Source organism: Branchiostoma floridae, chromosome 14 (assembly GCF_000003815.2).
Source record: "Branchiostoma floridae strain S238N-H82 chromosome 14, Bfl_VNyyK, whole genome shotgun sequence".
NCBI classification, from domain to species: domain Eukaryota; kingdom Metazoa; phylum Chordata; class Leptocardii; order Amphioxiformes; family Branchiostomatidae; genus Branchiostoma; species Branchiostoma floridae.
Window position 1 is genome coordinate 1456643 of NC_049992.1, and position 25582 is coordinate 1482224.

Consider the following 25582-nt stretch of genomic DNA (forward strand, 5'->3'; position numbering starts at 1 on the left):
GGTTCACCTCTCCCACAGTGACCTCACCACCATCTACACAGGATACATTAGACCTATCCTGGAGTATGCAGCTCCTGCCTGGTCCCCCGGTCTCACTAAAACCCAAGAACGAAGCCTTGAGCGGATCCAAAGACGGGCGTGCCGCATTATTCTTGGTGACTCCTACGTCGGATACGACCGTGCACTCCAACGGCTAGGACTGTCACGGCTATCTGAGAGAAGGGAACTGTTATGTGTTAAGTTTGCTAAGTCACTCTTGAAATCTGAGTACAGAGACTGGCTACCCCCGCAAAAATTTCAGATAACTGGCCGCACTACCAGAAACAGTGACAAGTTAGATTGCCCAGCAGCACGAACCAATAGATATAGAAACTCGCCAATACCGTACATGTGCCAACTGATTAACAAGTATGGCCTGATCCCTGAGTGACTTTTGAACGAACTGAGTGACTTTTGAACACATTTTTGAACAAGTTATATCGACTATTATATTGTGCACGTCTTTCCATATTAACCGAACACCTGTCTTGATTGTGATATGTAGTCTAAGACCAATGGTTCCTTATTCGTGATACAAATCGTATTGTTAGCAATTGAGATTTTGAACTATGCTGTCTTTTTAAATTGATGTACTTAACTTATAGGGTATCTCTCCCCGGAGGAGCACATGTAAATACCAACATAATTCAGACATAACTAAATGTCTGCTACGTGGTATGTTAATAAAGATTTCAAAGATTTCAATTTCAAAGAGAGACAGCAGGGTTCTCAGTGAGAGTGAGAGAGTGAGTGAGAGAGAGTGAAAGAATGAACGAGTGTTGCCCTGTTTGTAGTGATGTTGGTCTTGAGTGCCAGCAGAGTTCTCAGTGAGAGTGAGTGAGTGAGAGAGAGAGAGAGAGTAAGAGAATAAACGAGTGTTACCCTGTTAGCGGTGATGTTTGTCTTGAGTGACAGCAGAGTTCTCAGTGAGAGTGAGTGAGTGAGAGAGAGAGAGAATAAACGAGTGTTACCCTGTTAGCGGTGATGTTTGTCTTGAGTGACAGCAGAGTTCTCAGTAAGTGAGTTAGTGTGAGAGAGAGAGAGAGAGAGAGAGAGAGAGTAAGAGAAAGTGTTACCCTGTTAGCAGTGATGATGGTCTTGAGAAACAGCAGGGTTCTCAAGTGAGTGAGTGAGTGAGTGAGTGAGGGAGGGAGGGAGGGAGGGAGGGAGTGAGAGAATGAACGACAGTTACGTACCCTGTTAGCAGTGATGTTTGTCTTGAGAGACAGTAGGGTTCTCATCCTGTGCTCCATCTGCTGTCTGCTGCGCTCCTCCTCTTCTGTGTCCTGGGCACGGACCCTGCAGAGAATAAAAACAGAGTCACAGTATGCACATGACCCTGGCTCTGGCCATGGGTATATGTAGAAAACATGGGCAGACTTCAATAGATTAAACATGAAGCTTTACAGTGTAGTGTTCTAGCTAAACACACAAAAATGTAGCTAAGCAAGTCAACATATCAAGAGGCCTTTGGTTTGAGCCCATTGACTATGGACATACTCATCACTTTGAATGATTTTGAATGATGAAGCACCTTGTATCAGAGAGCTTTCGGCATCAAATATGTGCACATAGATCAACCCAACACACTTTAGTATGAAGAAGAGTACGGGTGACTTTGCAATTGACTGTGCAATTGACTGAAAATGTGTCCAATGATCCATACAGAAGTAATTTAGTTTTCTCCACATACATAACTCCCGACTCACCTTGCTAAAGTCTCCTTGAGGAACTTGTTGGCCTGTTCCCTGCTCCTCCGTGCGGCCGCCATGGCCTGACGATGTTTCCTCTCCCGCTCACGGACAGCAGCCATGTGCTCTCTGAGAGGGAAGGAGAGGTGGGAACACTTTAACTACACTTACTGTGGCAATTATGATGTACATATACACAAGCATGACAGTCTTCAATCCTTATTTAACAATGTAGAGACAGGAATGCTGCCATGTGTTCCCTGGAAGGCAAGGAAAGGTGTTAACTCTCAGACTAAATGTACATATGGCAAGAAATTGTTGTCAGGTTCATCTGTGATAGTGAACTCCATCTTGGTGGTTTATCTTGAATCTCAAAGGGCTACCTAATATACTGCTATGTTTTAGCTTGTTACATGTTTTGTGAAGAACTGAAATTTCCCATGTTTTACTATGTCCAATAACTTGCCACTACAAACTAAACTTACAGTGGCATATCATATAATATACATGTACACAAGTCTTACATCCTTATTTAACAATGTAGAGATAGGGCTGTTGCTATGTGCTCCCTGGGAAGGAAGGAGAGGTGGGAATTTTCAAATCTTTTTTCACGGCAATATACAGTGCCGTCCTCGTGATAGTTAACATCGGTCATTTCCCATTGTCTGACTAGTCACTGACAGAGACTGACAGGGTTCTGTCTGACTAAGGACATCAAATGCAGGTGGCGGTAACATCACTGGATGGGGGAATACCAACCTTTCTCTAGATTTCCTCCTCCTCTCGGCCTGCTGAGTGGCCAGCAGTTCCTATCTAACCTGCTAGGGGGCATTGTTTACTAACCTCTCCCTAGTTTTTCTCCTCCTCTCGGCCTGCTGAGTGGCCAACAGTTCCCGTCTCCCCCGCTGGGTGGCGTTCTCCGTTCGCTCCTTCTGCATCCGCTCTTCCTCCAGTCGGAGCTCCTCCCCAGCCAGCAGGAACTTCCCCTGCTCAACCTGGGCTTTGGCTAGGGTGTACCTGCAGGTAAGCAATCAATCAATCAATCAATCAATCAATCAATCAATCAATCAATCAATGAACCTTCCCCTGCGCAACCTGAGCTTTGGGGAAGGTGTACCTACAGGTAAAATCAATCAATGAAGCAATCAATCAATGATCTGTTTTACAGATGAGACAACTTTTGTAACTTGGAAACCTCAGAGCTTTGGCCAGGGAATATCTACATGTAGATGTGATGGATGGTCCTGCTTAGAGTAAGGCGAAACTATTTTCTCCTTTATTATGCAGTGTCAGGTAAAAGTGAAAGTTCATCCTTACTCTGCCTCATCCAGTTGATCTATGATCTGTTTCTCCAGAGTCTCCTCTGCTGTCAGCTCGTCCAGCAGACGGCCATGTTGCGCCCTCAGGCGGTGGAGACTGGCACTGCAGCGGGAGGGGGGCACGTTAGGGTCTTGTGAGAAAGTTCACACATATCCGAATCTATCTTAAAATTTTAACATTTTAACTATCAATAATGATGATCAGCAAAAAGCAATCATTGTACTAGCTTAGAGTTAAAGCATTTGCTGTAGATGAGTTAGAAAGCACAAAAGAACTGTACCTTTACCATTTTAAGAGTAGTACCATCTTTATTTTCAGAGACTTAACTAACTGCTACTTGTTGGAAGTTCTTATGTGGCGATTACACATTGTGTAATGTTATGCCATAATCTGGCTGCTTCAAACAAAACCTGGTTGCACAAGTAGATACTGGACAGTCTTTATTCCTTAACACAAGTTACAAGTAGAAGAAGAAGAAAAATAGTTTTAAGACTCACTGGTTTTCCTTCTCCTCCTCCTCCTTAATCCTGAGGTACACCTGGTCCCGCTCCTTCTCAAGAACATCCAGCTTCTCACGACACGTCTTCAGCGCCTCCCTGGGGAGGGGGGAGATATCACAGAAGAAAGTCAGACACCAAAACAACTTCTTCATATCGAAAACTTCCCACCAATGAATTTCAAATATCAAGATTCAACAGATGTTCTGAAAGTATTTTTGTGAGCAAACTTGCCCCCCCCCCCCCAACTTCTGCAGCAATTTTCCCCATTACGACATTCCCTTGGCAGAGATGGGGGGCGCCATAGGCTTTCTACAACTTATGATCCACTGCTCACTAAGTCACATGTTCGATGGTCGAAAGCGAGGCAAGCCACGGCAGTCACGCTTTGTTTTTTTTTTTTCTCAATTCTGGATGAGTGATGACTACTTTCTTCTTGTTTGCTCTATTGCTTTGTAAAGTTGATCATGTCTTTTTGTGTAAACCTGCTTATGCAGCTTTTTTTTGTAAATTGTAATGTTTGTTTTTTGGAAATTGTATGCTTGCTGTAACTAGTGTTAGACTGTTTTGTATCCTACTTATTTGTGTATTTTTGTCTTTAATACTGATGTGATGATCATGTTTGTGTATTTTTTTTTTAATGTTTTTAGCTTTTGACGTTTGCTTCTTGTGTTTATTGTTCTAATGTTAAGGTTTTTTTGTAAGCCTAATGTTGTATTTGTAAACATTGCAATGTTTGTGTGAGTTTGTTAGTGCTAAGATAGTGGTATACTTGATGTGTTTATATTTGTGATTCCTTTTGAATCTTCTGATTTTTTTTAATGCAAATGGAATGTTTGAGTAATATTCATGTAAATTTGTGATATGTGTAAAATTGAAACCAGGGAAGGAAAACCCTGCACAGAAACCCAGGGATGACACCCCTGCACAGAAGTCCTGGGGAAGAAACCCTAGCACAAAAAATCCAGGGGGGATAAAACACCACTGTAAAAAAAGTCCTAGGGAGCAAACCCTAGCCCAAAAAAGCCAGTGGGAATGGCCCCTGCAACAATATGTAAATGTGTTATAGTATGATAGTATTGCATATGTCTAGATGACTGAGTAAAGGTAGACTAGTGTGTAAAATGGTAAGGTAATGCTAGTTCAAATATTCTATAATGATCGACTTTAGTTCTGTATATTTAGTCGTATGTTCTATAGTGATTTGGTGATTATCTTTTAATGTTCTGTACTTTAGATCTATGACTTGTGAATAAAAGGTGAAAAAAAAAAAAAAAATGATCCACTGCTCACTAAGTCACATGTTCTATCTGCTTAAAGTGAAGAATGTGCACTAAGACAAAAACCACCAAAGTTACAGCAATGTTTTTCTCACCTGCATTTCTGCACCTGGTACTCCTTCTCCAACACCTTCTCACTCAGCTGGTCCAGATGTTTCCTCAGAGCCATCATCCGGATGTGCTCCGATCGGGTCTGCTTCTGTTTCTCCGTGATGGGGGGACCGCCTTCTCTCTCTTCTCTGTGTGGTTTTAACAGTACAATCATAGGTATAAAATCATATCATAACTTCTCTGTCAGTCTGCGTTGGAGGATTGCCTTCTCTCTCCTGAGTGGTTTATGTCTTGATATTTTCCATGCGGTTAAGATCAACTTTCTAAATTTTTTTCTAATTCAAACAAATCTAAAAAAAAAAACAGTGAAACTCCAGACAACTCACCCTGTGAGTGACTCCTCCTCCTCACTGTAGATCTCAGGATCACTCTCATACTCCCTGTCAAGGGCACCTGGGGACAGAAACAGAAACATTAATTTTTCTTACTGCAAACTCATCCCAAACTTCATAAGGCCCATAACTCCAGCATGTCTCACATACACCCCTATAACAGACATGGTATCACCCTTACCTTCATCAGACTCCATCCATTGCCTGGACTGTCCCACTGCCCCCAGGGGTTACTCCGGCATGTCTCACATACACCCCTATAACAGACATGGTATCACCCTTACCTTCATCAGACTCCATCCATTGCCTGGACTGTCCCACTGCTCCCAGGGGTTCCTCCAGCATGTCCTACATACACCCCTATAACCTGACTTGGTATCACCCTTACCCTCATCAGACTCCATCCATTGCCTGGACTGTCCCACTGCTCCCAGGGGTTCCTCCAGCATGTCTCACATACACCCCTATAACAGACATGGTATCACCCTTACCTTCATCAGACTCCATCCATTGCCTGGACTGTCCCACTGCCCCCAGGGGTTCCTCCGGCATGTCCTACATACACCCCTATAACCTGACATGGTATCACCCTTACCTTCATTGGACTCCAGCCATTGTCTGGACTGTCCCACTGCCCCCAGGGGTTACTCCAGCATGTCTCACATACACCCCTATAACAGACATGGTATCACCCTTACCTTCATCAGACTCCATCCATTGCCTGGACTGTCCCACTGCACCCAGGGGTTCCTCCAGCATGTCCTCAGGTAGAGGTGAGTTCAGGTCAGCATCATCCTGGTCCTCATCTTCCTCCTCCTCCATCCCATCCTCCAGAGGACTGTCATACTCCTCCTCTTCTTCTGGGTCCATTTTGGAAGTCTACAGACAAAAAACATCATTTAGATGTTATGATAATGGACTGGTATATTCTGCCTCAGGATCCATACTTAATAGCATGACTCTGTGGCCGAGCAATAAAGCAACCCCGCTGCTTGGCCATCTGGATCCAATTCCATGGCCATGGATCTGGACCTAAATCTGATTCCAGGGTCGGCTCAGCTTGGACATGTTGTAAGGGATTGCATCCGTCTTTCGGAAGGGACGTAAAATGGGGGTTCCGTGTTGGAGGAGGTGCCTCAAGCACGTAAAACAGTCTCAATATTAAGATTGGGTACCTACTGGCGGCAATAATTGCAAGGGTATCGACTGGCTGTGGTTCAAGTTAAAGATTCAAGGTATTTACACGTACATTCAGATGGCTATCATACATCATGTTAATCTTATATTATATGCCAAAAAGCAAGGTACAAAGAACATTGCAAACCCAGCGACAACAGCTACTCTTCTGCCATTTTCAACCACCTAAAGCACAACCAATGACACTCCTTCAACCTCCAATCCACCGATATCCTAGACCGCAAACCCCGCTGGTTCGAACGGGGGTCAGAGAGGCTACATATGAGAGAATATACAATCCCACCTTTAACAGGAAAGGGGGTCTACGTGTGGAACTATCTGGTACTTGGGATCTGGCACCAGCCCGATAAAAAAACGGCCCCGAGAAAAGGCGCAAAACCAGCCAGAGCCTAACCTCTGCTTGGAGATGAAAATTATTACGTTTTCTGCCGGGCGGGCTTCTCTGACAGGCAGACAGCCTGTGTTCGCTATCTGTAGATGTTAATGTGGGAGACTGTAGACTCATGTACACCTTGTGTACACGGTTGGCAAAGAAGTCATGCACCCAGAAAACGTCACTATCTCCCAAAATTTTCAATAAATCACTCCCCCCCCAACCCTCCGTGACCATGTATGTATACAGATGACATGACAGCCCATCGGTTCAACACGGAAAATAGTCCGAGTCACGCTTGTAAAAAAGACCATAAGTCTAGAATTCACACGGATGTCTTCTATCAAATCTAAAGAATCGTTCCTACCTTAGGTTAGTTGCAGTTTCTGAATACAGAAACGATAATTCCCGATCTACGATCAATCACGGACTGAAGTTGTTGTTTTGTCCGCCATGTTCGTAGCAACATGGGTCACGTGACTGCTCTTGTTCCCAGAGTCGCCAGTGCGACTTCAGAATAGCGCCTCTAGCGACTTTTACCATATCTGCAGATGATATGAAACTCAATGGATGTCTGATAATGTAATCGAACATTACACAATGCGAAAACAACTTCCACATTTCTTAAGTACCAAGTTATCGAAAATAATAGGTGACCGACTGCCTAAAACTACAAAATAACCCGATTACATGTGAATGTTTTTTATGTACGTTTTGTAAAGATGTCTACGCGTTCGTCTGAGAGCTGCCAAGGCGGACTCAGTGTGAAGAAATGTTTCATTGACAATATATAACGCAAACTACAATACAACAGAAAATACTTGGTTGCGTACTATATCCTATATGAATTCGTTCTTTCTATGTGGCGTCTTGATAGTAAGTTATTAACTTGAGTGTCGCGCCATATAACTACTAGTATTGTAAATTTGTAATTGTCTTTGTCTACATGCAAATGATGAAATGTAGTCAGCCAAAATTGCAAGATCACCCAAAAACTGTTAACAACCTGGTTTTGAATTTGTTAACATTATAACTTCGCGTATTTTAATGACGCAATCTCAAGCTCCTTTGACACAGTAAAACTACAGCGACTTCTAAAACTATAACGTTACATGCAAACGAACTCATACATTGCACACAATGACTTAACCCAACGGTTACATAACTTATCCATCTACGAAGGTCAGTTTCTTTATACCGTATTCCAAATGCGAGACGAGATTGTTATCGATAATATTTTGTTGTTCTGTATGTAGCCCCGTAGTACTATTGTCTGTATAGCTATTAGTCATTGTTGTTGGTTGCCATACATTGTACCTTGTGCGATCTAAACGATCGGCAATAAAAATTCATTCATTCATTCATTCATTCATTCATTCATTCATTCATTCATTCATTCATTCATTCATTCATTCATTCATTCATTCATTCATTCATTCATTCATTCATTCATTCACTCATTCATTCATTCATTCATTCATAAACGTTACATGAGTATGAATAAATCAACATGCTAAGTTTAGCGTATGATCTAACACAAACAGCTGACTTAGCCGCACTATGTAAACTGCCCAGGTTATACACACGCCAACCTGCCGCGGTGTTTGCCTAACATTCTACAGCCGCTTGTTTTTCTGACCTTTGTCGGGGGAGAGATTCGTTCAAAGTCCTCCTGATCTGACCTAACGGTTAGAACTACTGAAGGGTGGGTGAGCCTATCACAAAAGAGGGGGTGACTCGAAAATGACAGTTCCAATTATACCACACGAAGACATATACTGTCTATATTTGATGTCTATAACTATGTTCATTATTAATTCTAAAGTGTTCACTGGGTTGAATGTAGTGCAAACAAACATAGCTGCATGTAACTTTATGATGGAGAGCTGTCCACCCCTTTGTCTGTGTGGAACGGTCCAAATTGTTGGCAAAGTTTTCTGGCTATGGTAAAGAACCGCTGATATGTGCCTCAGACGGGAAATAGCAGCGCATAGCGTTTGGCATGACACCACAAAGTTCTGTAACGTTACCTACATGTGTAACCGTTCATGTCTTTCTGAAACCTGACCCCCAGCAGCCATCATGCCACGACATAGACTAGGCCACATAGCGGTACGTATAACGTTACGTGTGTTAGGCTAGTCTGCTTACAAAGGTAACTTCGTATTGTTTGTATTCTAATGTATGTTATTGTGTATTTAATGTTGAAGAAACCTATTCCTTTGCTTTAGCCTTTAAGTGTTGTTACCTACATGATAACCTCCATAAAGGAGGTATTGTTTTCGGTGTCTCACTGTGTCTGTCTATGTGTCTGGATTTACATCTATTTTGGCAATTGCAAGCATGTCTCAATTTAAGCGATGAAGCTGTGTGTTGATAGTTTTCATATTTCGTATGCGCAAAAACACATTTCAATATTGATTTAGGGCAAGTTCCTAGTGGCTTTCCTCGTTTTGTATTCCTTATTTACGCTTTACACGATTGTCTAACCAACAAAAGTTGTAGGTAGTAGCTATGTGACCTCAATCTGTACAAGCGTGATGTTTTATCACGTCAGCTGTTCCGAGACTGCCTACAGGATTGAAGAGTCTTCCTGTTTGGTCTGATAGCGACGCCTATATCGCAGGTTCCTTGGCTAATCTGTGCTATTTTCTTATTACAAATCAGTTTTTCGGCCTTTCCGTGAAAACGGTTACATCTTAAATCATGATAAGTAGTAACAACGGCAAAAGGACAGAAAAATTCCATCCAAGAAGCCTGCTATATATAGGAAGGTTAGTGTTAGGTTTTGGCTTCCTGTGTCATAAATTGTTGTGAGAGAAAGTCGCAGGCTGAGCCGGCCTAAGGACGTGGTCGGTCTCTGCAGACCTTGTCTGGCAAGGACGTGATGTTTGGAACTCTCTGTTTTACGTGACTCGCATGTCATGTAAACACGACAGTCGTGCCAACTGACGAGGCGATGTCTCTGGCTTTGGTCATGACGTGTGTGATTTTAAGTTAACGCTGGTTCAGTTGTATTGTAACGGAAAAGGTTGTAGTAGTAGTCCACTGTGTCCTGCTGCTGCAGTGGTCTTGACAAAGGTTGTACTAGTGACAAATTAGTTATCATCGGTCGGACACTACAGTACTCAAGTGTTCCATAGTTCCAAGAGCCTCAGAAACCTTACAATTTTGACTTTTCACATCTGCTTCGAAATAAGCCTTAACCCAGGTATAACATTACAATCAATATGCCGGCTTGTTGACTCGTGGGAGGTCAACTGTGGGTCAGAGTCCGTACGTACGTGTTCCAAGTATGACGTAATGAGCTGTAGTCGCCGGCTTATCATCATTGACCTTGGACTTTTACCTTGGCGGTGCGCTGGCGGGAATCGCTCCCTCGCTATAGCTCAACATGTGTGTCCAGGACGATTAGCGGTGTACAATATATATATTTTTTTGTATTGCGGCTAATGGAAAAAGAAAGCATTTCTCTCTCTTTCTCTCTCTCTCTCTCTCTCTCTCTCCCTCTCTCCCTCTCTCCCTCTCTCCCTCTCTCCCTCTCTTCAAACATGCTCCTTCCTGCTATATACAAAGCTTTTACATATTCAAGCTAAAGACTAACGGGCACAAACTTTGCGGTGCTGCAGTACCATCACGGATGACTAGTCAGTATCGAAACAAAGTTGCCGAATACTCTTTTTGTTACATGTTCCCACACAGACAGCCCTTGGTAAAGCTGGTGTGTTTGTCGGTATCCTGACCTACTCTGCCGTGCAGCTATGTGCCCAGATCCTCCCCCTGTCGGCCTTACAGTCCTACCTCCACGCTACAGACGCCAGTCTCGTGTCTCTGCTGTTGAGGCTGGGACAGAACACAGTCACGTTGTGCGCATGCGTCAGCGCCTCTGTGTGCGTCAGGATCGTGCTAGCAGTCTGCTTCGGCGTTACCAGGTCCGTTTGTTTATTGTTTGTTTATTTATTTTTGTTTATTTGCATATAGATCCATGCTGGTTCCATTCTACGTCTGATATGCACGCGTGCATAATGTTTCGTCCGCAAAGTTTTCCACCATTCTGTAAATCATACAAAGCTGATGCAAAATGAGGAAATGTGTGTTATGAATTGCAATTATCGGACAAACTCAAACAAGGACACGGTTTGGCAGAAAAAAGGAAAAAGTTTAATCAAGAAAAACTTTTTCGGAGAAAAACACAGCACTAATACTACTTAAACAACTATAATAAAATTCTTAACCTTCAATAACATTTGGCGGAGAAAAGGGGTGGTGGAGGGTGAAAAGGGAGAGCAGAGGAAAAGCGTGCGACCCGCCTGCCCAGCAAACTACGAGTGACGTCACTCTCACGTGTTCCGGGTCAAAGGGCAAACGGGCCGCGCAAAAACAGATACAGTTTGCGATCAATTAATAAAAATTACAAAATGAAATTTTTCTCACATTAATAGTCGAAAACGGATACTAAGTGTCGCAGAATGCCAAAGTCTACTCCAGAATCACAAAAAAAACAGAAGATGAAGAATGTATTGTTCGGTATATCATACTCTGTTTAGTCATTTGTTCTGACGATTAAAATTTCACGATGAAGGCAACTTTTTCCCTATTTGTAACATAATACGTCAAATAGCAGTTACTCAAGCAACTGCATATGGTTGGGGAACGGCCAGACGTTTCAGATAGCAGACACTATCTTATACCTTATCTTGTTACCTGTATATCTAACCTTCAGAGACGTAACTCATAACAATGTCTTTAAATTATCACCAGGTTCTTAGTGGACGTCTTGGCGACAGTCTGGTTCTTCTTCGCGGCCGCCAAGGAGTCTCTCCTCAGCGGGGTTCTAAGACGTTTCCGAAGGAACGCGGCGTTCTTCAACTCGTACCTAGAAAACTGTGTTTACTTCCGCCGGTTTGTGACAAGACCCGGTCCGACACGTGACGACACCGACAGCGAGGAGGACACGAGCGGGAGTGAAGACGAGATGTTGTTCGGGAGCGACGCGCCGGTTCTCTCGGAAAGACGTCCGTTCCGAGGACGAACTTTCCTCATGCTGTTCTTCGGCGTTCCCATGGTGATGATGTGGGCGCTCCTCCTCATCCTGCCCAGCATCAGGACCGGGCTGCGCAGGAGGATCAGGAACGTAGAAACTAGTCACAGATTCGCGACCACACATTCCGAACGACAACCAACCCGTGGCGCGGAAGAACTGAGATTTACTACACAGAAAACACAAACACGTCCCGAACTGTGTAAAAAGGCACCGGGGAGAGGGAAGAGAGAGCGGTGCGCGGTGTGTTTGCACAGGAAGAGTCGTGTGCGGCTGGTTCCGTGCGGGCATGACAGACTGTGCGAGAGGTGCGCTACCAGAATCATGGACCCGGACTACCAGTACTCGGGTATATGTCCGCTGTGCAGGACTAGTGTGGAGGAAGTGGTGACAGGAAAATAAAATCCTCAACCTCCAACATAAGAAATTTCCCCACCACTGACGAGAGGTGCGCTACCAGAATCATGGACACGGACTACCAGTACTCGGGGATCTGTCCGCTGTGCAGGACTAGTGTGGAGGAAGTGGTGACAGGAAAATAAAATCCTCAACCTCCAACATGTTACATGAGAAATTTCTCTATCACTGACGAGAGGTGCACTACAAGGAACATGAACCTGAACTACCGATGCTGGTACTCGGGTATCTGTCCGCTGTGTAGGACGAGTGTGGCAGAAGTGGTGACAGGGCAGTCTCAATCTCCAACGTAAAAGGACAGAACGTTGAGAAGCTCCACCTGGCGGATTTTTGACTATGCGAGAGGCGTGCCTTTAGGCCTACGTCACATGTACAACATGCCAAACCGGGGCCCGGCCGACCAGCTTTCGGGAACGAAAAATATGACATAAAAGACACCAAACTAAGAGAAGACGTAAAGAGAATAGTCGTAGGCATTATTTGTGTTTTTTTCATGCACACATTTCGGTTTTAATTTTCACAAGCAGCCCGGCCGGGCCCCGGTTTGGAAATGTGACGTTAGCCTAATAAGGATCATGGAGCCGAACTATCATGTGTACTTGGGTATCTGTGCACCGTGTAGGAGTAATGTGGAATGAGTGATGACTGGAAAATAAGCGCAAATGCAGGAAATGTCGAACACGTTTAGCTCGAGGGAAATCCGTGAATAGTTGAGTTGCTCTTGCCCTGGTCTTGACGGAGAAGACAGGTGTAAAGTACAGACAGGTGTATTGATTTGTTGTCACAGTTATTCTAGTGAGACAAAAAAAGAGTGATGGATGTCAATCGAAACGCCCGGAAGCATAAAAATCTCCGAATTTTAATGTCAACTCCTTAGTTAAACTACAGGTATCACAATGAAGCTTGCCACATATACGTTCATACAATTTAGGTCGAGGAGTGCAATTTTTGCTTTCGTATATGACAGATGATATGTCAACGGACAACTTAGCTCTATTCGCCAAATCCAAAGCGTCGTTGCAAAGGCTGCTATAACGAGGACGTGATACGTAAACATACTACTGATGTATCCAAATTGTTGCATTCTACTTTTAATGATAGATGAGTGTACTTGTCTTTTATGTATACAAATCTGCTAGAATGTAGTTAACATTATTTGTTACTTGGCATCAATCATTGTCAATTTCAAGTCATATAGTCACTGCAATAAAATAATGTGCAATACCTATAAATAAAGATGACGATATAGTGATACTATCATAAAGAACTATTGATATAATAAACATAGACAACAACTCTCATCTACTCTAATAAATGAGTTTCGTTCTTGTATAAGGTTAGGCGTATAGTTACGTCTTAATACTCCTCTCTTTTCGCCTCTCTTTCTTCCCATCTCCCTAACTAGATCTTTATTTGCCCTCTCCTCTCTCTCTCTCTCCCTCCCTTTCTCTCTCTCCCTCCCTTTCTCTCCCTCCCTCCCTCTCTCTCCCTCACTCACTCTCATGCGCGCTCTCTCCCTCTCTCACTCACTCACTCTCACTCTCATGCGCTCTTTCCCTCTCTCTCTCTCTCTTTCCCCCCTCTCTCTCTCTCACTCACTCTCACGCGCTCTCTCTCTCTCCCTCTCTCTCTCTCTCTCTCTCTCTCTCTCTCACACTCACTCTCATGCGCGCTCTCTCTCTCTTTCTAGCTCTCTCGGCATCCCCCTCTCTCCTCCCTCGTTCTCTCTATCTCTCCCCCTCTTATTTATCCCCATCCCGATGCCTGGCCAGCACACATATAAACCCCACAAACCCCACCAGCGCAATGATCCCGATATACGCCATGGCCTTGTCAATAACCGGCTCTAACTCTGGGTACGTGGTGTTCACGTGGATGAAAACGAGGCAGGGCCTGCCCCAAACAGACTCGTGCCCAGGGTACCATGCAGATCTGTTGTACACGCCTCCAATAGAGTATGTGAAGTCCTGTATGTCCCGGATGTGGCAATGAAGTTTGTAATCCGTTTGGTTGTTGAGAGTTTCGGATACACAAACGCTAGTGATGGGAGTGCGCATGTGCATAACTCGTTTCCAGTACTTCTTTCTCTCGCTCGGTGCACTCTGGGTAATGTCGCAAGTGACGTCACGTGATGGTGAACCGTCCACGCATGCGTAGTCTGCTCTGTGCTGGGTGTTGTAAAAGCAAGAAATGTTGAGATGGCAACAAAACGTTGGGCAAAACTGCGATGAAATCTTGTCAGCGCTGTTGAAAAGCGTGTGTGACTGGCCCATAGCTTTGCTAGTCGTAGCGTAAAATTGTGTGCTAAAAAGGCCTTCATTCTTTGCAGGCTTTTGAGCTGCCTGTGTTGCGTTTGGGACACTAATATTCAGCATCTTTTGTCTTCCGTGGATGGCTCCGTTAGCGTGCAGTATGGCGTGCCCTGCAGTACCGTCCCCTGCCGCGTGGATGGCTCCGTTAGCGTGCCGTATGGTGTGCCCTGCAGTACCGTCCCCTGCCGCGTGGATGGCTCCGTTAGCGTGCCGTATGGCATGTCCTGCAGTACCGTCCCCTGCCGCGTGGGTGGCTCCGTTAGCGTGCCGTATGACGTGCCCTGCAGTACCGTCCCCTGCCGCGTGGGTGGCTCCGTTTGCGTGCCGTATGACGTGCCCTGCAGTACCGTCCCTCGCCGCGTGGGTGGCTCCGTTTGCGTGCCGTATGGCATACCTTGCAGTACCGTCCCCTGCCGCGTGGGTGGCTCCGTTAGCGTGCCGTATGGTGTGTCCTGCAGTACCGTCCCCTGCCGCGTGGATGGCTCCGTTTGCGTGCCGTATAGCGTGCCTTGCAGTACCGTCCCTTGCCGCGTGAGCGCCCACAAAGCTTGAGTGGACGACGACAAAGGCGAACATTTGGAACATGCGAGTCATGTTGTCGTTTTACGGTTTGCCCTTTCTTATTTTCTCGTCTCAATGGAACTGAGAAGGAAAAAAAAACAATTTGAACGTTTACTCCAATTAACGTTGTGAGGATTTGCTAACACAGAAATGTGTCTAACTCCATGCAGCCACATGTCAATAAAGAATGAAATTTCCCAAATGCACGGAGCTCGGAGCATAAATATTCTGTCAAGAATATCATTGGTAAGGTGGTAACGAAGGTGTATAAAATACCCTTTAATTTTAAAACACAGAACTCGCTCGCACAAACAGGAACATAACATAATATTCTTTCCGTATACAGAGACATACATTTCTCGCACGAAAGGTTTCGATGACGGGTTACGTTGTTGTGAGCAGTGCTGAAACAGTCGTGTGGCATTCGGGAGCCTTTGCCGGAAAAGTTGCCGCAAATTCTTATCGCCAACCGAACACCTGCTAAAGGTGGGGTCACACATGCGTATATATTCAAGTCCGTATGAGGTGCGTATGGAGCTCTTAGTCTCTACCAGGCTCCACAGGTCGCGGGAAAAATAGTAAAAATTGGACAAATATAGATACATAACATACCAGATGAGTCAGCTGACCGAGAAGTAATGTTAGCGACCCAGCTAACTCGTCCGACATGTTACCTGTTTACGTTTGTACAATTTCTAATATTTTCCAACGACCTGTGGGGCCTGATGGAGGCAAATACTCCCATGCGCGCCTCATACGGACTTAAGTATATACGCAGGTGTGACCCCACCTTTACGAACGCACGAACTCACCTCAGCCTTGTTTCCCCAGACCCTATGCGGAAGTGACGTCTCTGCACGACGAAGTTTCCAAATTTTCGTAAATGAAGTTATTATACATTACCTACTACACTAAACTACGTTTACTAGTACTGACCTGTGCTTAGCTCTCCTTGGCAAGCTTTCTGAAATACTTGAAAATTTAGCTGAAGTTTCCAAATAACAGTTTCCCGAGAAAAGCTAGTACTGACCTGTGCCTATCTCTCCTCGACAAGCTTTCTGGAATACTTGGACACTTAGCTGAAGTTTCCAAATAACTTTCCCGAGAAAACCTCAGTGCCATGAGCTGTGAACAATGTTCGCGTTTGTCTGAACCAGATTAAACACGGCAGGAATGTGTATCAATATTTCATGGTGTATTCAATGATGCGGACTTTGTGTGATAAAACTTTACGAGGCCGTACTCAACATGCAATGGACACCTCTTGATGAGATTAGAAACCACTGTAACCCTTACATGGTGATGTGATAATGATACTAGTACACGAAGAAAACAAATGTGGACATTTCTGTGATGGACAGTATGAGATGATAAAATGCAGTTCATGTTACAACAGCGAGGTGCCGCTTCATTTGTATTCTGCAAGCGGTTTAATGTTATCACATTTCATACATCTTCTTGGAGTCAACAATCCTTTAGTAAATACCACAGTGCTATAAAGTTTTGCCGACTAGCTGGCGGAATGCACACGAAGTTCAGGCCATGTATCAATGGTCATCGAGTGACGAGAGTGAAGGCATGGACCTGTAACGCCAAGCACAACTGGTCACGCCTACTGTTTTCGATATGCGTGTGTTGGGTTCTTTAACTCGAGTGTCAAACGATCCAGGGAAGATCAGATTGCCCGTGCATTGTGTTTTAACAATATCCGTTAGTCTGGATAAGGTAGCCCTTGGTGGCCCGTATTGGGTTGATGTGGGACCGGTTGGTTGTTCGGCTCCTGTGACGTCATGTAGGGCGGGGGCTGGGAGCTTGGATCAGCCGAGTACGCTGGGGGAGTGTGCAAGTTGTACGGAAGATCCGTGTAAGACAGGGATGATGATGTGTACCCAGAGAGCACAGACGTGTAAGGCTGGGGTGATGACGTGTGCGCAGAGATCCCTGACGTGTAATGTGGTGGTCCCTGGTAGGTCTGCCGTAGCCTGGGATGTTGGTGACACGCGTTGTCGGTAGAATAGACTTGTGGTGGGTACGCCGGAGTCTGTATGGCGGCCGCTCTGTCCTGCATCGGAATGTGTTCGTGGGGGGTCACTCTCGGGGAGGACGAAGGCCTGTTGTTGTTGCTATAGCAACAGTACACCGCCACGCCCACCAAAGCGAGGACGACCACAGCCCCAGCTGTTCCGATCCCAGCAATGGCGGCGACCCTCAGGGATTGTTGACCTGGCGGGAAATTAAAAGATATTGTTAGAACTAGATTATATACTTCTTAATAGATATTTGTCAGGTGGCTGCAAGGCTTTCATTCAGAAGATTATTAAAGAAAAAGCATATTTATGACAGCTTGGTTACCGGGACGGGGGCCGCTACAGGCTACCAACTACCTTGAGGTCTCAAACGTCTGGCGGTTGACATGCAGTGACAGACGGGCTTTCAGTCGTCGTGAAGAAGAGCAAAAGGTGACCTCTAATCAAAACTTGTATATTTCATGTTGGTAAATAGTATGCCAACACAAATGGACTTTTACTCAGGGAGGCACAGGTGAACCTACCGCTGTACTGCACACTGTAGAAGATCTGGAAGTTTCCTCCTATTGCAGAACCCCCCTCCAAGCGGAGAGTCACATCAGACAGCGGGTCCGACACATATTCCTGGAGATTTTACAAAATATGAGATTGACAGAAAAATTATGAATGATAATGATTTTTAAAAGTGGGTTAGAAATAATGATAACTAAAATCTTGTTTTCTGGAACTCAATCATGGAAAGAAAGTTGACATTGTTTTCAGCAAAGTGATTACTTTGATAAAGTTTGACGTTTACAAATCAAGGGTATATATATATATATATATATATAAATAGAAATAGTGCTCTTTGTATTAGGTGTCGTATTTTTGTCGCTATTGTGTCCGCAGTATAACTGCAAATGCTGGTACCCTATTGTGTTTACGCATTAAATGTTTCATTTTTTGCTACTGTGGTATACATACTTTGTTGGTTATGAAAAAAAGTTTAAGAAATTTTTTAAAACATCTACCTCGTAACGGTTTCCGCAGTAGCTGCGAATGCTGGTACTCTGTTGACACTCGTACATGGCGTTCCCGCTACACACGTGCACGATGTCCACACACCCGCCGGGCAGGCCGCTCATGTCCCACGGGCCGAGGCGCACGGTGTAGCCGGCGCCGGTGTAGAGGTGGGTGGCGCAGACGGTGCCGCTGTAACTGGCGTTGTTGCTGTACACGATGTAACCGCTAGAGCCCGGCTGCAGGTACACGGAACGGTAGCAAGAGGGCGCCATTTCAACTGCATGGAACATGGATCGCGTTAGGTGTGGAAAATGACTTGCTGTCTGATGATAATGTGTTACATAAAGTCGCGTCAGCTTGAATGTTAGATTTCTGTAACCACAGAGAAGGCGAGTATTAGAGTCTTCTTGTAATGTGTAGCCCTGAAAGACTTGAAAGCAGCTGTAGATCGTCTCGACTGGTTCGTACAGCTAAAGAAAAGCCGCGCCTTGAGCATGTTTAGGAACCCGCCGTTTGAAAGGGATATGGGTCTATCCCGGTGTGAGTGGTTCAAAGGCGTCTAGATGACTATTGTATACTCGGTTTCCGGGATGAAATATGAAATAGGTGTTACGTAAAGTTTAATAAATCGTCTATAAGAAATAATTAATAAACGAACCTGTATTGCAGTAGGTGGGGAAAGTTGTCCTCTCATCCCCATGGTCGGTGCAGTCCCTGTTCCCGTCGCACAGGCGGGAGGAGGGGACGGGGGTCCCGTCACTGCACACCCACGTGTCGCCTGGGGGTGGAAGAAAAGTTTTTTTTTTTCATGAAACAGATCCAAACAACATTCTAAGCATTCCACAAATATTGTAATACTGACCTGGTGTTTCTTTACTGACATAAAAAGGAAAAAAAGAGAGAGAGTGGGTGTTTGTTTGTTTATGTGTGTGTGTGTGTGTGTGTGTGTGTGTGTGTGTGTGTGTGTGTGTGTGTGTGTGTGTGTGTGTGTGTGTGTGTGTGTGTGTGCTGAGAGGGCACCGTTACCTGACGTTAAGCAGGACATCTCGTCACTACTGTCCCCACAGTTGTCCACAGAGTCGCACCTCAGGTCGGTGTGGATACATCTCCCTGTGACGTCACACGGGAACCCGGACTCACAGCTCGCCGCGGGGCCGAACGGGTCGGCTGGGGACGAGAACGATATAACACACACGGTAAGGTCGTTGGAAATATTTCCTTTACTACTTCCGTACACAAGGCTTACCCTTCTCAACTAAAAATGAACCGAAGCCTATGTCAGCTGATCCGAATGGTTGTGACGTCAGCAATGGGTCAAAGATGCCCGGCAGTCAGTACCGTCCCCCGTCTCGGTCGAAAGATGGCTGCTTGGCCCTAATGTTTATGATGCCCTTTTAACTTTTATATGCAAAGTAACCGGCTGTCAGCCAATCAGAAAATAGCCTAAGTGCTTCTTTAGGTAAAGTTTATTCTCTGATTGACTCGCAGTTCGAGGCCTCGCCCACAAAAGTGGAAACCAGAGCAGGGCCTCCTAAAGCTATGTTCTTCAGGTGAGGATTTTGAATTATTTTTTTATTCTCATATATGTTTTTGTCAGATAAATAATTTTTTTTGTATATGTGTACTCAGAGCACCTCTAAAAACCTTTTCTGATCCACACGTACCGTAAGCTGTGTACAGGATGCTGAAGGACCCCGACGTGGAGACATCAGACACCAGCCTCAGCGTGAGGGTGTGATCCAGCGATGACGTGTACTCCGTGATCCCGCTGGATCCGCAGATGTCGGCGTGGATCCCGGATCCCGCGAAGCTGGTGTGGATCCCCTCGTATACGTACAGGTGATCGTAGCAGGACGACCCGCCAGACTCGATATGGTTATCCAGGATCTAGACGATGAGGCAAGAAAAAAAGAAACTTTGTGGAAGCGATCCAGTTTAGCTCAATGAGGAGATGTTCTTTCACTGGTCATGACAGAGAGGACAGACGCTAAAAAACATTGCAAGCCTTCCAGCGTTTCTTGTGACATACCCAACATAACCTCAAGACTGAAAACAGTAAGACAACAAGAAAACCAAGACAAAGGCAAGAAAAACGTGCTGACAAAAGTTTTTTTTTGTCTTTTTAACTTTTGACTTGGACTTCTTGCCGAACCCTTAGGTATAGAGACAGGTGCCACCAGCTTGATATAACAGATGTTTCCTTATAATTAAAATTAAGAGACTGATAGCCCCAGGTGCGACCAGGTTGATATAACAGGTGTTCCCTTACCTGTAGGTATAAGAGACTGGTAGCCCCAGGTGCGACCAGGTTGATATAACAGGTGTCCCTTACCTGTAGGTATAAGAGACTGGTAGCCCCAGGTGCGACTAGGTTGATATAACAGGTGTCCCTTACCTGTAGGTATAAGAGACTGGTAGCCCCAGGTGCGACCAGGTTGATATAACAGGTGTGCCCTTACCTGCATGTATAAGAGACTGGTAGCCCCAGGTGCGACCAGGTTGATGTAACAGTCCATGTTGTTGCCGTAGCTCCAGCTGATGTAACCCGCCTGCTCCAGGGAGACCTGGCTGCCACAGTGGGCCCCCATGTTAACTATGGACACAAAAGGGTTAGTAACCTGGAATCCAGTCTCTCGCTGGCTCGGCCTTATACCGTAGTTAGTTCAGGCTCTCTACGGGGCCAGGGAAGCTCCCAGCCGCCGGGGTAATCGGCCACACCCGGTAGTATTTTCACGCGGTTAGACTTTAGCCCACCCCCTGGGCAAAGTCCAACCGCGTGAAAATTCTACCGGGTGTGGCCGATTATCCCGGCGGCTCAGACCCACAGTGGCCCCGTAGAGAGCCTGCACTAAGTACGGTAGGCCGAGCCAGCGAGAGACTGGATTCCAGGTTAAAGGGTCAGGGTTAGTGCTGTACATACAACAAGCGGTAACCAAAATAGGGCTGTTATTTCATTATTGGCCATGGCTGGGCCGACTTTCTTTTTGCAGCTAAATGAAATTAAAGTCAATACAATAGGAGATTACAATAGTTGGGGCAATATTACAAAGGTTAATGAGAAGTCTTAATGTATGTTTGGTGAAGGTTCCACCCACCTCACCTACACCACATGCAAAATATGAGCGGATTTAGCTGACCCCCATTTTCCGACCTCTGCCTGGTTTGATTCTCATGCAATGACTCTTAACACTACCATAGCTCGTCACCGTGACGTCACACCTTGTGGTAAACAATGGTACCTTCTCGGGTTTCTCAACTTTCTGTCACGCAGAAGTCGTCTGACATGGCTGCGCATTGAAATACTCGCAGGGTATCCTTAAATAGAGTTTCCACAGATGCGTTGCCTAGGATATCAGGTTATTCTAAATGAATCCTCAGCAAACAAAACTATCCATTTTCAGTTACAGCGAAGGTCTACAAGTGTTCCAAAGCAGGCTGACACTCCGCCTTTTACATGCATGGTTGGCTCTCAGTTGTCAGAACGTGTTTAGAAATTCCCACATAGATAAAGCTAGGTACTGCGGAATTCAATGTCTTTGAAAAAGCTGACATTTTGCATCTTTCATTTGCGTTAAAGTACTAGTATGTGAGATGGTTACGCCTCTGACCAGGTCTCGTCGACATGGTGTTTTTGTGAGGACAGGATTAAGATAATCCAAGCGGACAAAATCAAATTATACTCAAAAGGCGTAACGATACAATGGGATACATTCTATAGAACACACTAGACATTGCAGACAATACTATGATAGCAGATTAGACATACATGAGCGTTCCCCCTCAAAATACAATCATAAAAATCTCCGATAGAAACCGCACACTTGTCTGACAGTGTTGTAGACTTGTACCGTCAATGAACTAGACATACTTACTGGTGGAATAGTCTGTTATGACGGCTTGCCACAGGGCCGATAGCAGACACCACCTCAGCATTGTCAAGGTCTTGAACATTGTTCAGAAAAAAGTATTTCTGCTAGATTTCGTAGGGCTGTACTAGTACTCTACAGCGCCGGTCCAGTGAAGGCCTGGCGTTTTCACGGTACGTGGCCAGGCCATGTTTACTCTGGAATAGTAGACGACTCTTTGGTTGGGCGTGTTGGCTCGACTTTCTACACAATGGAATCACTATGATTTAGCTCACGAATGTATCAGAGACTTGACTTCAACCATTTTTTAAAATTTTTTTTAATGCAAACATTTAAACAATAATACAATATATATGACAAAGAGGTAGCGCACTCAAGTACAAGACTTATTTTGACGCCGCTACCCCTGACATAAAAAGGCATACATATCTTACAGAGAGAAATCAAGTACAAATGAAAAGCAAAGGAAAACTTTTAAATTTCAACATATCTATAAGACGGGACGACAACACACTCAAGTTCATACATTTAGCTTATGTTCTTCTGTCATCAAAGGGGAATTCTTCTTGCCTGATACGGTTAAACCCCTGACTGTGGAGGTAAAAACCACCCTCACAATCTCAGAACAACATGTCTACCTGTCGGTATTGTTTATGTAAGATTAGCCTGGCTCCAGCCGCGCACTGAGGCCCCAGAACGGCTTATCTTCCGTACCGGTTAGCCTGGCTCCAGCCGCGCGCTGAGGCCCCAGAACGGCTTATCTTCCGTACCGGTTAGTCTGGTTAAAGTGGCTCAGGGGACCGTAGCGGAGCCTGGGGTTTGTGATTTATAACCGAGGGTTGAGTGAGTACATGACTCACTGCTGTTCGGAACTGTGGGAACAAGACAGAGATTGATTTTATCTTATTTATTGATCTTTAGGGTAGTCCGCGTTGTAAAGTTACGTAGATGCATATATGCACAGTAGGATGGTCCTTCTGAGGTATGCAGGAATGGTGGTTATACCTCTATGCGTCTTGAGTCTTGGGGCTGTTAGCTAAAGTCACTAAAGATGCGGATATGCCATATGTGTGCGTGTGTGTGTGTGCGTATATGTGTGTGTGTGCGTTTTTTTTGTACGTTTGTGTACGTGTGTGTGAGTGTGTGTGGCTGTGTGTGTGGCTGTGTGTGTGTGTGTGCATGTGAATGTGCGTGTGTATCTGTGCGTTAATGTGTGTGAGTGCGTGCATGCGTGTGTGTGTGTGCATATGTGCGTGTGTTTGTGTGCAAGTGGGGGGGTGTTTGTGTGTGCTGTTGTCTCTGTGTGTGTTTGCATGTCACAAGAACTTACAACAACCTATGCTATCAAAACTTATCCAAAATTTGTACGACACGTTCCCAACTGTGACAAGATCTCCCTCAACTTGCTGTGACAGTCATCAAACCATCGTGCACATCGTGCACACGCGGCGTCGGGCGTGGCGTAACTGGTAGAGGATTTCGCTCGGAACCTAGAGGTCCTGAGTTCGATCCCCACCGTGCCCCGCCCCGACGTTGTGCCCTTGGGAAAGGCACTTTACACGACCTTCCTCACTCCATCCAGGTGTAAAAATGGGTCCGTACTTTGTATGTGGCACTGTTAATATAAGTTACTAACTTGAGTGCAGTGCCACATTGTCCTCGTCTGTCCAAAAAGCAAAATAGAAAAAAAAAACATCGTGCGACGAACGTGACCTTGCCCTAACACAAACCGCTTCCCCAGATGTCTGGGCGTGGAGAGGGATTATCTCTGGTTTAATCATGATGACGTAAAGACCCTTCCAGATGGTGCGATATCGATCAGATATAAATCTTCCCTGTACATAACCGGACAGATTACAGCCACATGAGCACTTGTCTGAAAGGTATCTGAGGGTCTGCATGCTCTTTTTAATTTCCCGTAATTCATTTAACGTAATTCGTAGTGGGATGAAGCGTAAAGCATTGGTAGTATTCGTGAATTTAACGTAAACCGTAGTCAGCCCTCCCATATTTAGAGTAAAGCGCTGTCAAGAACCCCATGCAGACCCTCGTATCTGGAATCGCAACGAAACGTCCGGACAATATCAGCAGTCGATTTATGCTTGTTTGCGCTGACCACAATGAAATAGAAACAAATAAAGGGATTTTGTTTGGATGTGTCAAGTTGGCAGGAGTGGGTTGGTGGGAGCTCGGCGGACAGTAACCTGTCGTGGGTAGCTTGACACATCCCTTTTTCCTCCCTTCTTCTCTTGTATGTTCTTTGCAATGTTGCCCCCAAAATTGAATACATTGAAAAAAAACTTTTGTTTCTCTTTTCTAGTTTTTTTGCTACACCCTAATTAAACACGGGATTTGTGATCCCCCTATATTTTGTTTAGGTATGACTTTTTGTGATATGGTGGCTTGACGAGCAAACGTTCATTCTAGACTTCAAAGCCCCATCTTGCTAAGTATGTACGCGTGTAATTTCGGTGATCTCGAACAAGGAATGCTTCCATCTAAACTTTGTCGGTGTGACATATATGATTGATATAACAATAATCATGATTCATGAAAAAAATACAAAATAAATTCCTTCAGGACGCGGCAGCGATAAATAACGTTACAGAAACCCGGATGATGAACAGCTAACACCAGCAGAAGGGGCTTCCGAAGTTCCGTACCGACTCTGGTCCTACCGTGGAGATGTGTTCTACCATGTAAACTTTGTCGGCGTGACAGATATGATTGATATGATAATAATCATGATTTATTCATGTTCTGAGACGGGACACAGGTCTGGAGGATGACAGCATGGGAAAGGCAATGCTCGACAGAGTCTACTGGGCTGCTACAGTGGTTCGGGTGGCAGGGGAGGAGCGACACCCGACATAAGTCAAGTCAAGTCATGATCTTCAATATAAAGTACAATTCCTAGGAGACGGCAGCGATAAATAACGTTACAGAACCCCAGATGATGTACAACTCACTCCAGAAGGGGCTTCCGTACCGACTCTGGTCCTGCCGTATTGGGATGTGTGCACAGCCGACATTAATAACTCGGATTATATCACGTGGCGCTGTCACGGTTTATAATAAAGCATAACAGATCATATCGCACATCCGGGAGGAAGTTTGGGTCGTTAAAACGGTAATAAAAACCCGATCCATCAGCTGTTCTGGGAGAAACAGCACAGAATCGGATTAACTGAGGAGCGCGCGTCCGGAACGGTTAGGGGAGGGGAGAGGGTGAGAGGGGTGCGCACTTCTAACCCGGGGGTGGAGAAGAGACAGTTACGGGAGTAGAGAGTAAGAGGGGTGGCTTCCAGATCACATGAACACAAGGGCGGGGAACAGTTGGAGGTGAGTGGTTAAAACTCTTTTTGGAGTCGACCATATCCAAGCTTACAATGGTGGAAGTTTACGCAAGGTACTCTCCAAGCAGAGGTTGGTGGAAAAATCTTGACCTTTTCCTTTCATTCGTTTTTATCGACCGACTTGAAAAGGTCACATTTTTTCTATCAACCTGTGCTTGGA

At 45.1% G+C, this 25582-nt stretch overlaps 3 protein-coding genes and 1 long non-coding RNA gene across 4 annotated transcripts in view; 1 reads left to right on the forward strand and 3 right to left on the reverse strand.

The window, feature by feature from the left end:
• The window catches only part of LOC118430842 (cilia- and flagella-associated protein 74-like), a 35825-nt gene extending 29680 nt beyond the window's left edge, over nt 1-6145 (reverse strand). Inside the window, exons 1-9 of the mRNA XM_035841875.1 lie at nt 5969-6145; nt 5265-5331; nt 4923-5066; nt 3548-3646; nt 3048-3152; nt 2570-2747; nt 2490-2539; nt 1749-1859; nt 1236-1338 (exon numbers count right to left, since the gene is read on the reverse strand). Of these exons, the coding sequence (XP_035697768.1) occupies nt 1236-1338; nt 1749-1859; nt 2490-2539; nt 2570-2747; nt 3048-3152; nt 3548-3646; nt 4923-5066; nt 5265-5331; nt 5969-6140 (1029 nt within the window). The 5' untranslated portion in view covers nt 6141-6145. The remainder of the gene's footprint in view (nt 1-1235; nt 1339-1748; nt 1860-2489; nt 2540-2569; nt 2748-3047; nt 3153-3547; nt 3647-4922; nt 5067-5264; nt 5332-5968) is intronic.
• Nucleotides 6146-8769: 2624 nt separating this feature from the next.
• On the forward strand, nt 8770-12345 carry LOC118430715. The gene is made up of 3 exons (XM_035841720.1): nt 8770-8952; nt 10543-10772; nt 11602-12345. Exons 1-3 carry the CDS (start codon nt 8923-8925, stop codon nt 12281-12283), a joined length of 942 nt encoding a protein of 313 aa, XP_035697613.1. The 5' UTR covers nt 8770-8922; the 3' UTR covers nt 12284-12345.
• A 4013-nt stretch (nt 12346-16358) lies between these two features.
• On the reverse strand, nt 16359-19354 carry LOC118430896. The gene is made up of 5 exons (XM_035841929.1): nt 19227-19354; nt 18859-18978; nt 18209-18477; nt 17723-17822; nt 16359-17394 (listed from the first exon to the last, which is right to left on the reverse strand). The coding sequence occupies exons 1-5, from the start codon at nt 19243-19245 to the stop codon at nt 16883-16885; spliced, it is 1020 nt and encodes a 339-aa protein (XP_035697822.1). The 5' UTR covers nt 19246-19354; the 3' UTR covers nt 16359-16882.
• Nucleotides 19355-19870: 516 nt separating this feature from the next.
• LOC118430898 lies at nt 19871-22138 on the reverse strand. The gene is made up of 3 exons (XR_004832904.1): nt 22073-22138; nt 20470-20793; nt 19871-20087 (listed from the first exon to the last, which is right to left on the reverse strand). It is a non-coding gene; the product is annotated as an uncharacterized LOC118430898 (long non-coding RNA).
• Nucleotides 22139-25582: the final 3444 nt, after the last annotated feature.

What these genes read in the sequence shown, in the direction of transcription:
- LOC118430715 (XM_035841720.1), top strand. Translation starts at nt 8,923, where the DNA reads ATGCCACGACATAGACTAGGCCACATAGCG. An exon ending in ATAGACTAGGCCACATAGCG is followed by an intron (nt 8,953 to 10,542) that starts GTACGTATAACG and finishes GTTCCCACACAG; the next exon opens with ACAGCCCTTGGTAAAGCTGG. An exon ending in GTCTGCTTCGGCGTTACCAG is followed by an intron (nt 10,773 to 11,601) that starts GTCCGTTTGTTT and finishes AATTATCACCAG; the next exon opens with GTTCTTAGTGGACGTCTTGG.
- LOC118430896 (XM_035841929.1), bottom strand. An exon ending in ACTGCGGAAACCGTTACGAG is followed by an intron (nt 17,823 to 18,208) that starts GTAGATGTTTTA and finishes TAAAATCTCCAG; the next exon opens with GAATATGTGTCGGACCCGCT. An exon ending in CTACAGTGTGCAGTACAGCG is followed by an intron (nt 17,395 to 17,722) that starts GTAGGTTCACCT and finishes ATTTCCCGCCAG; the next exon opens with GTCAACAATCCCTGAGGGTC.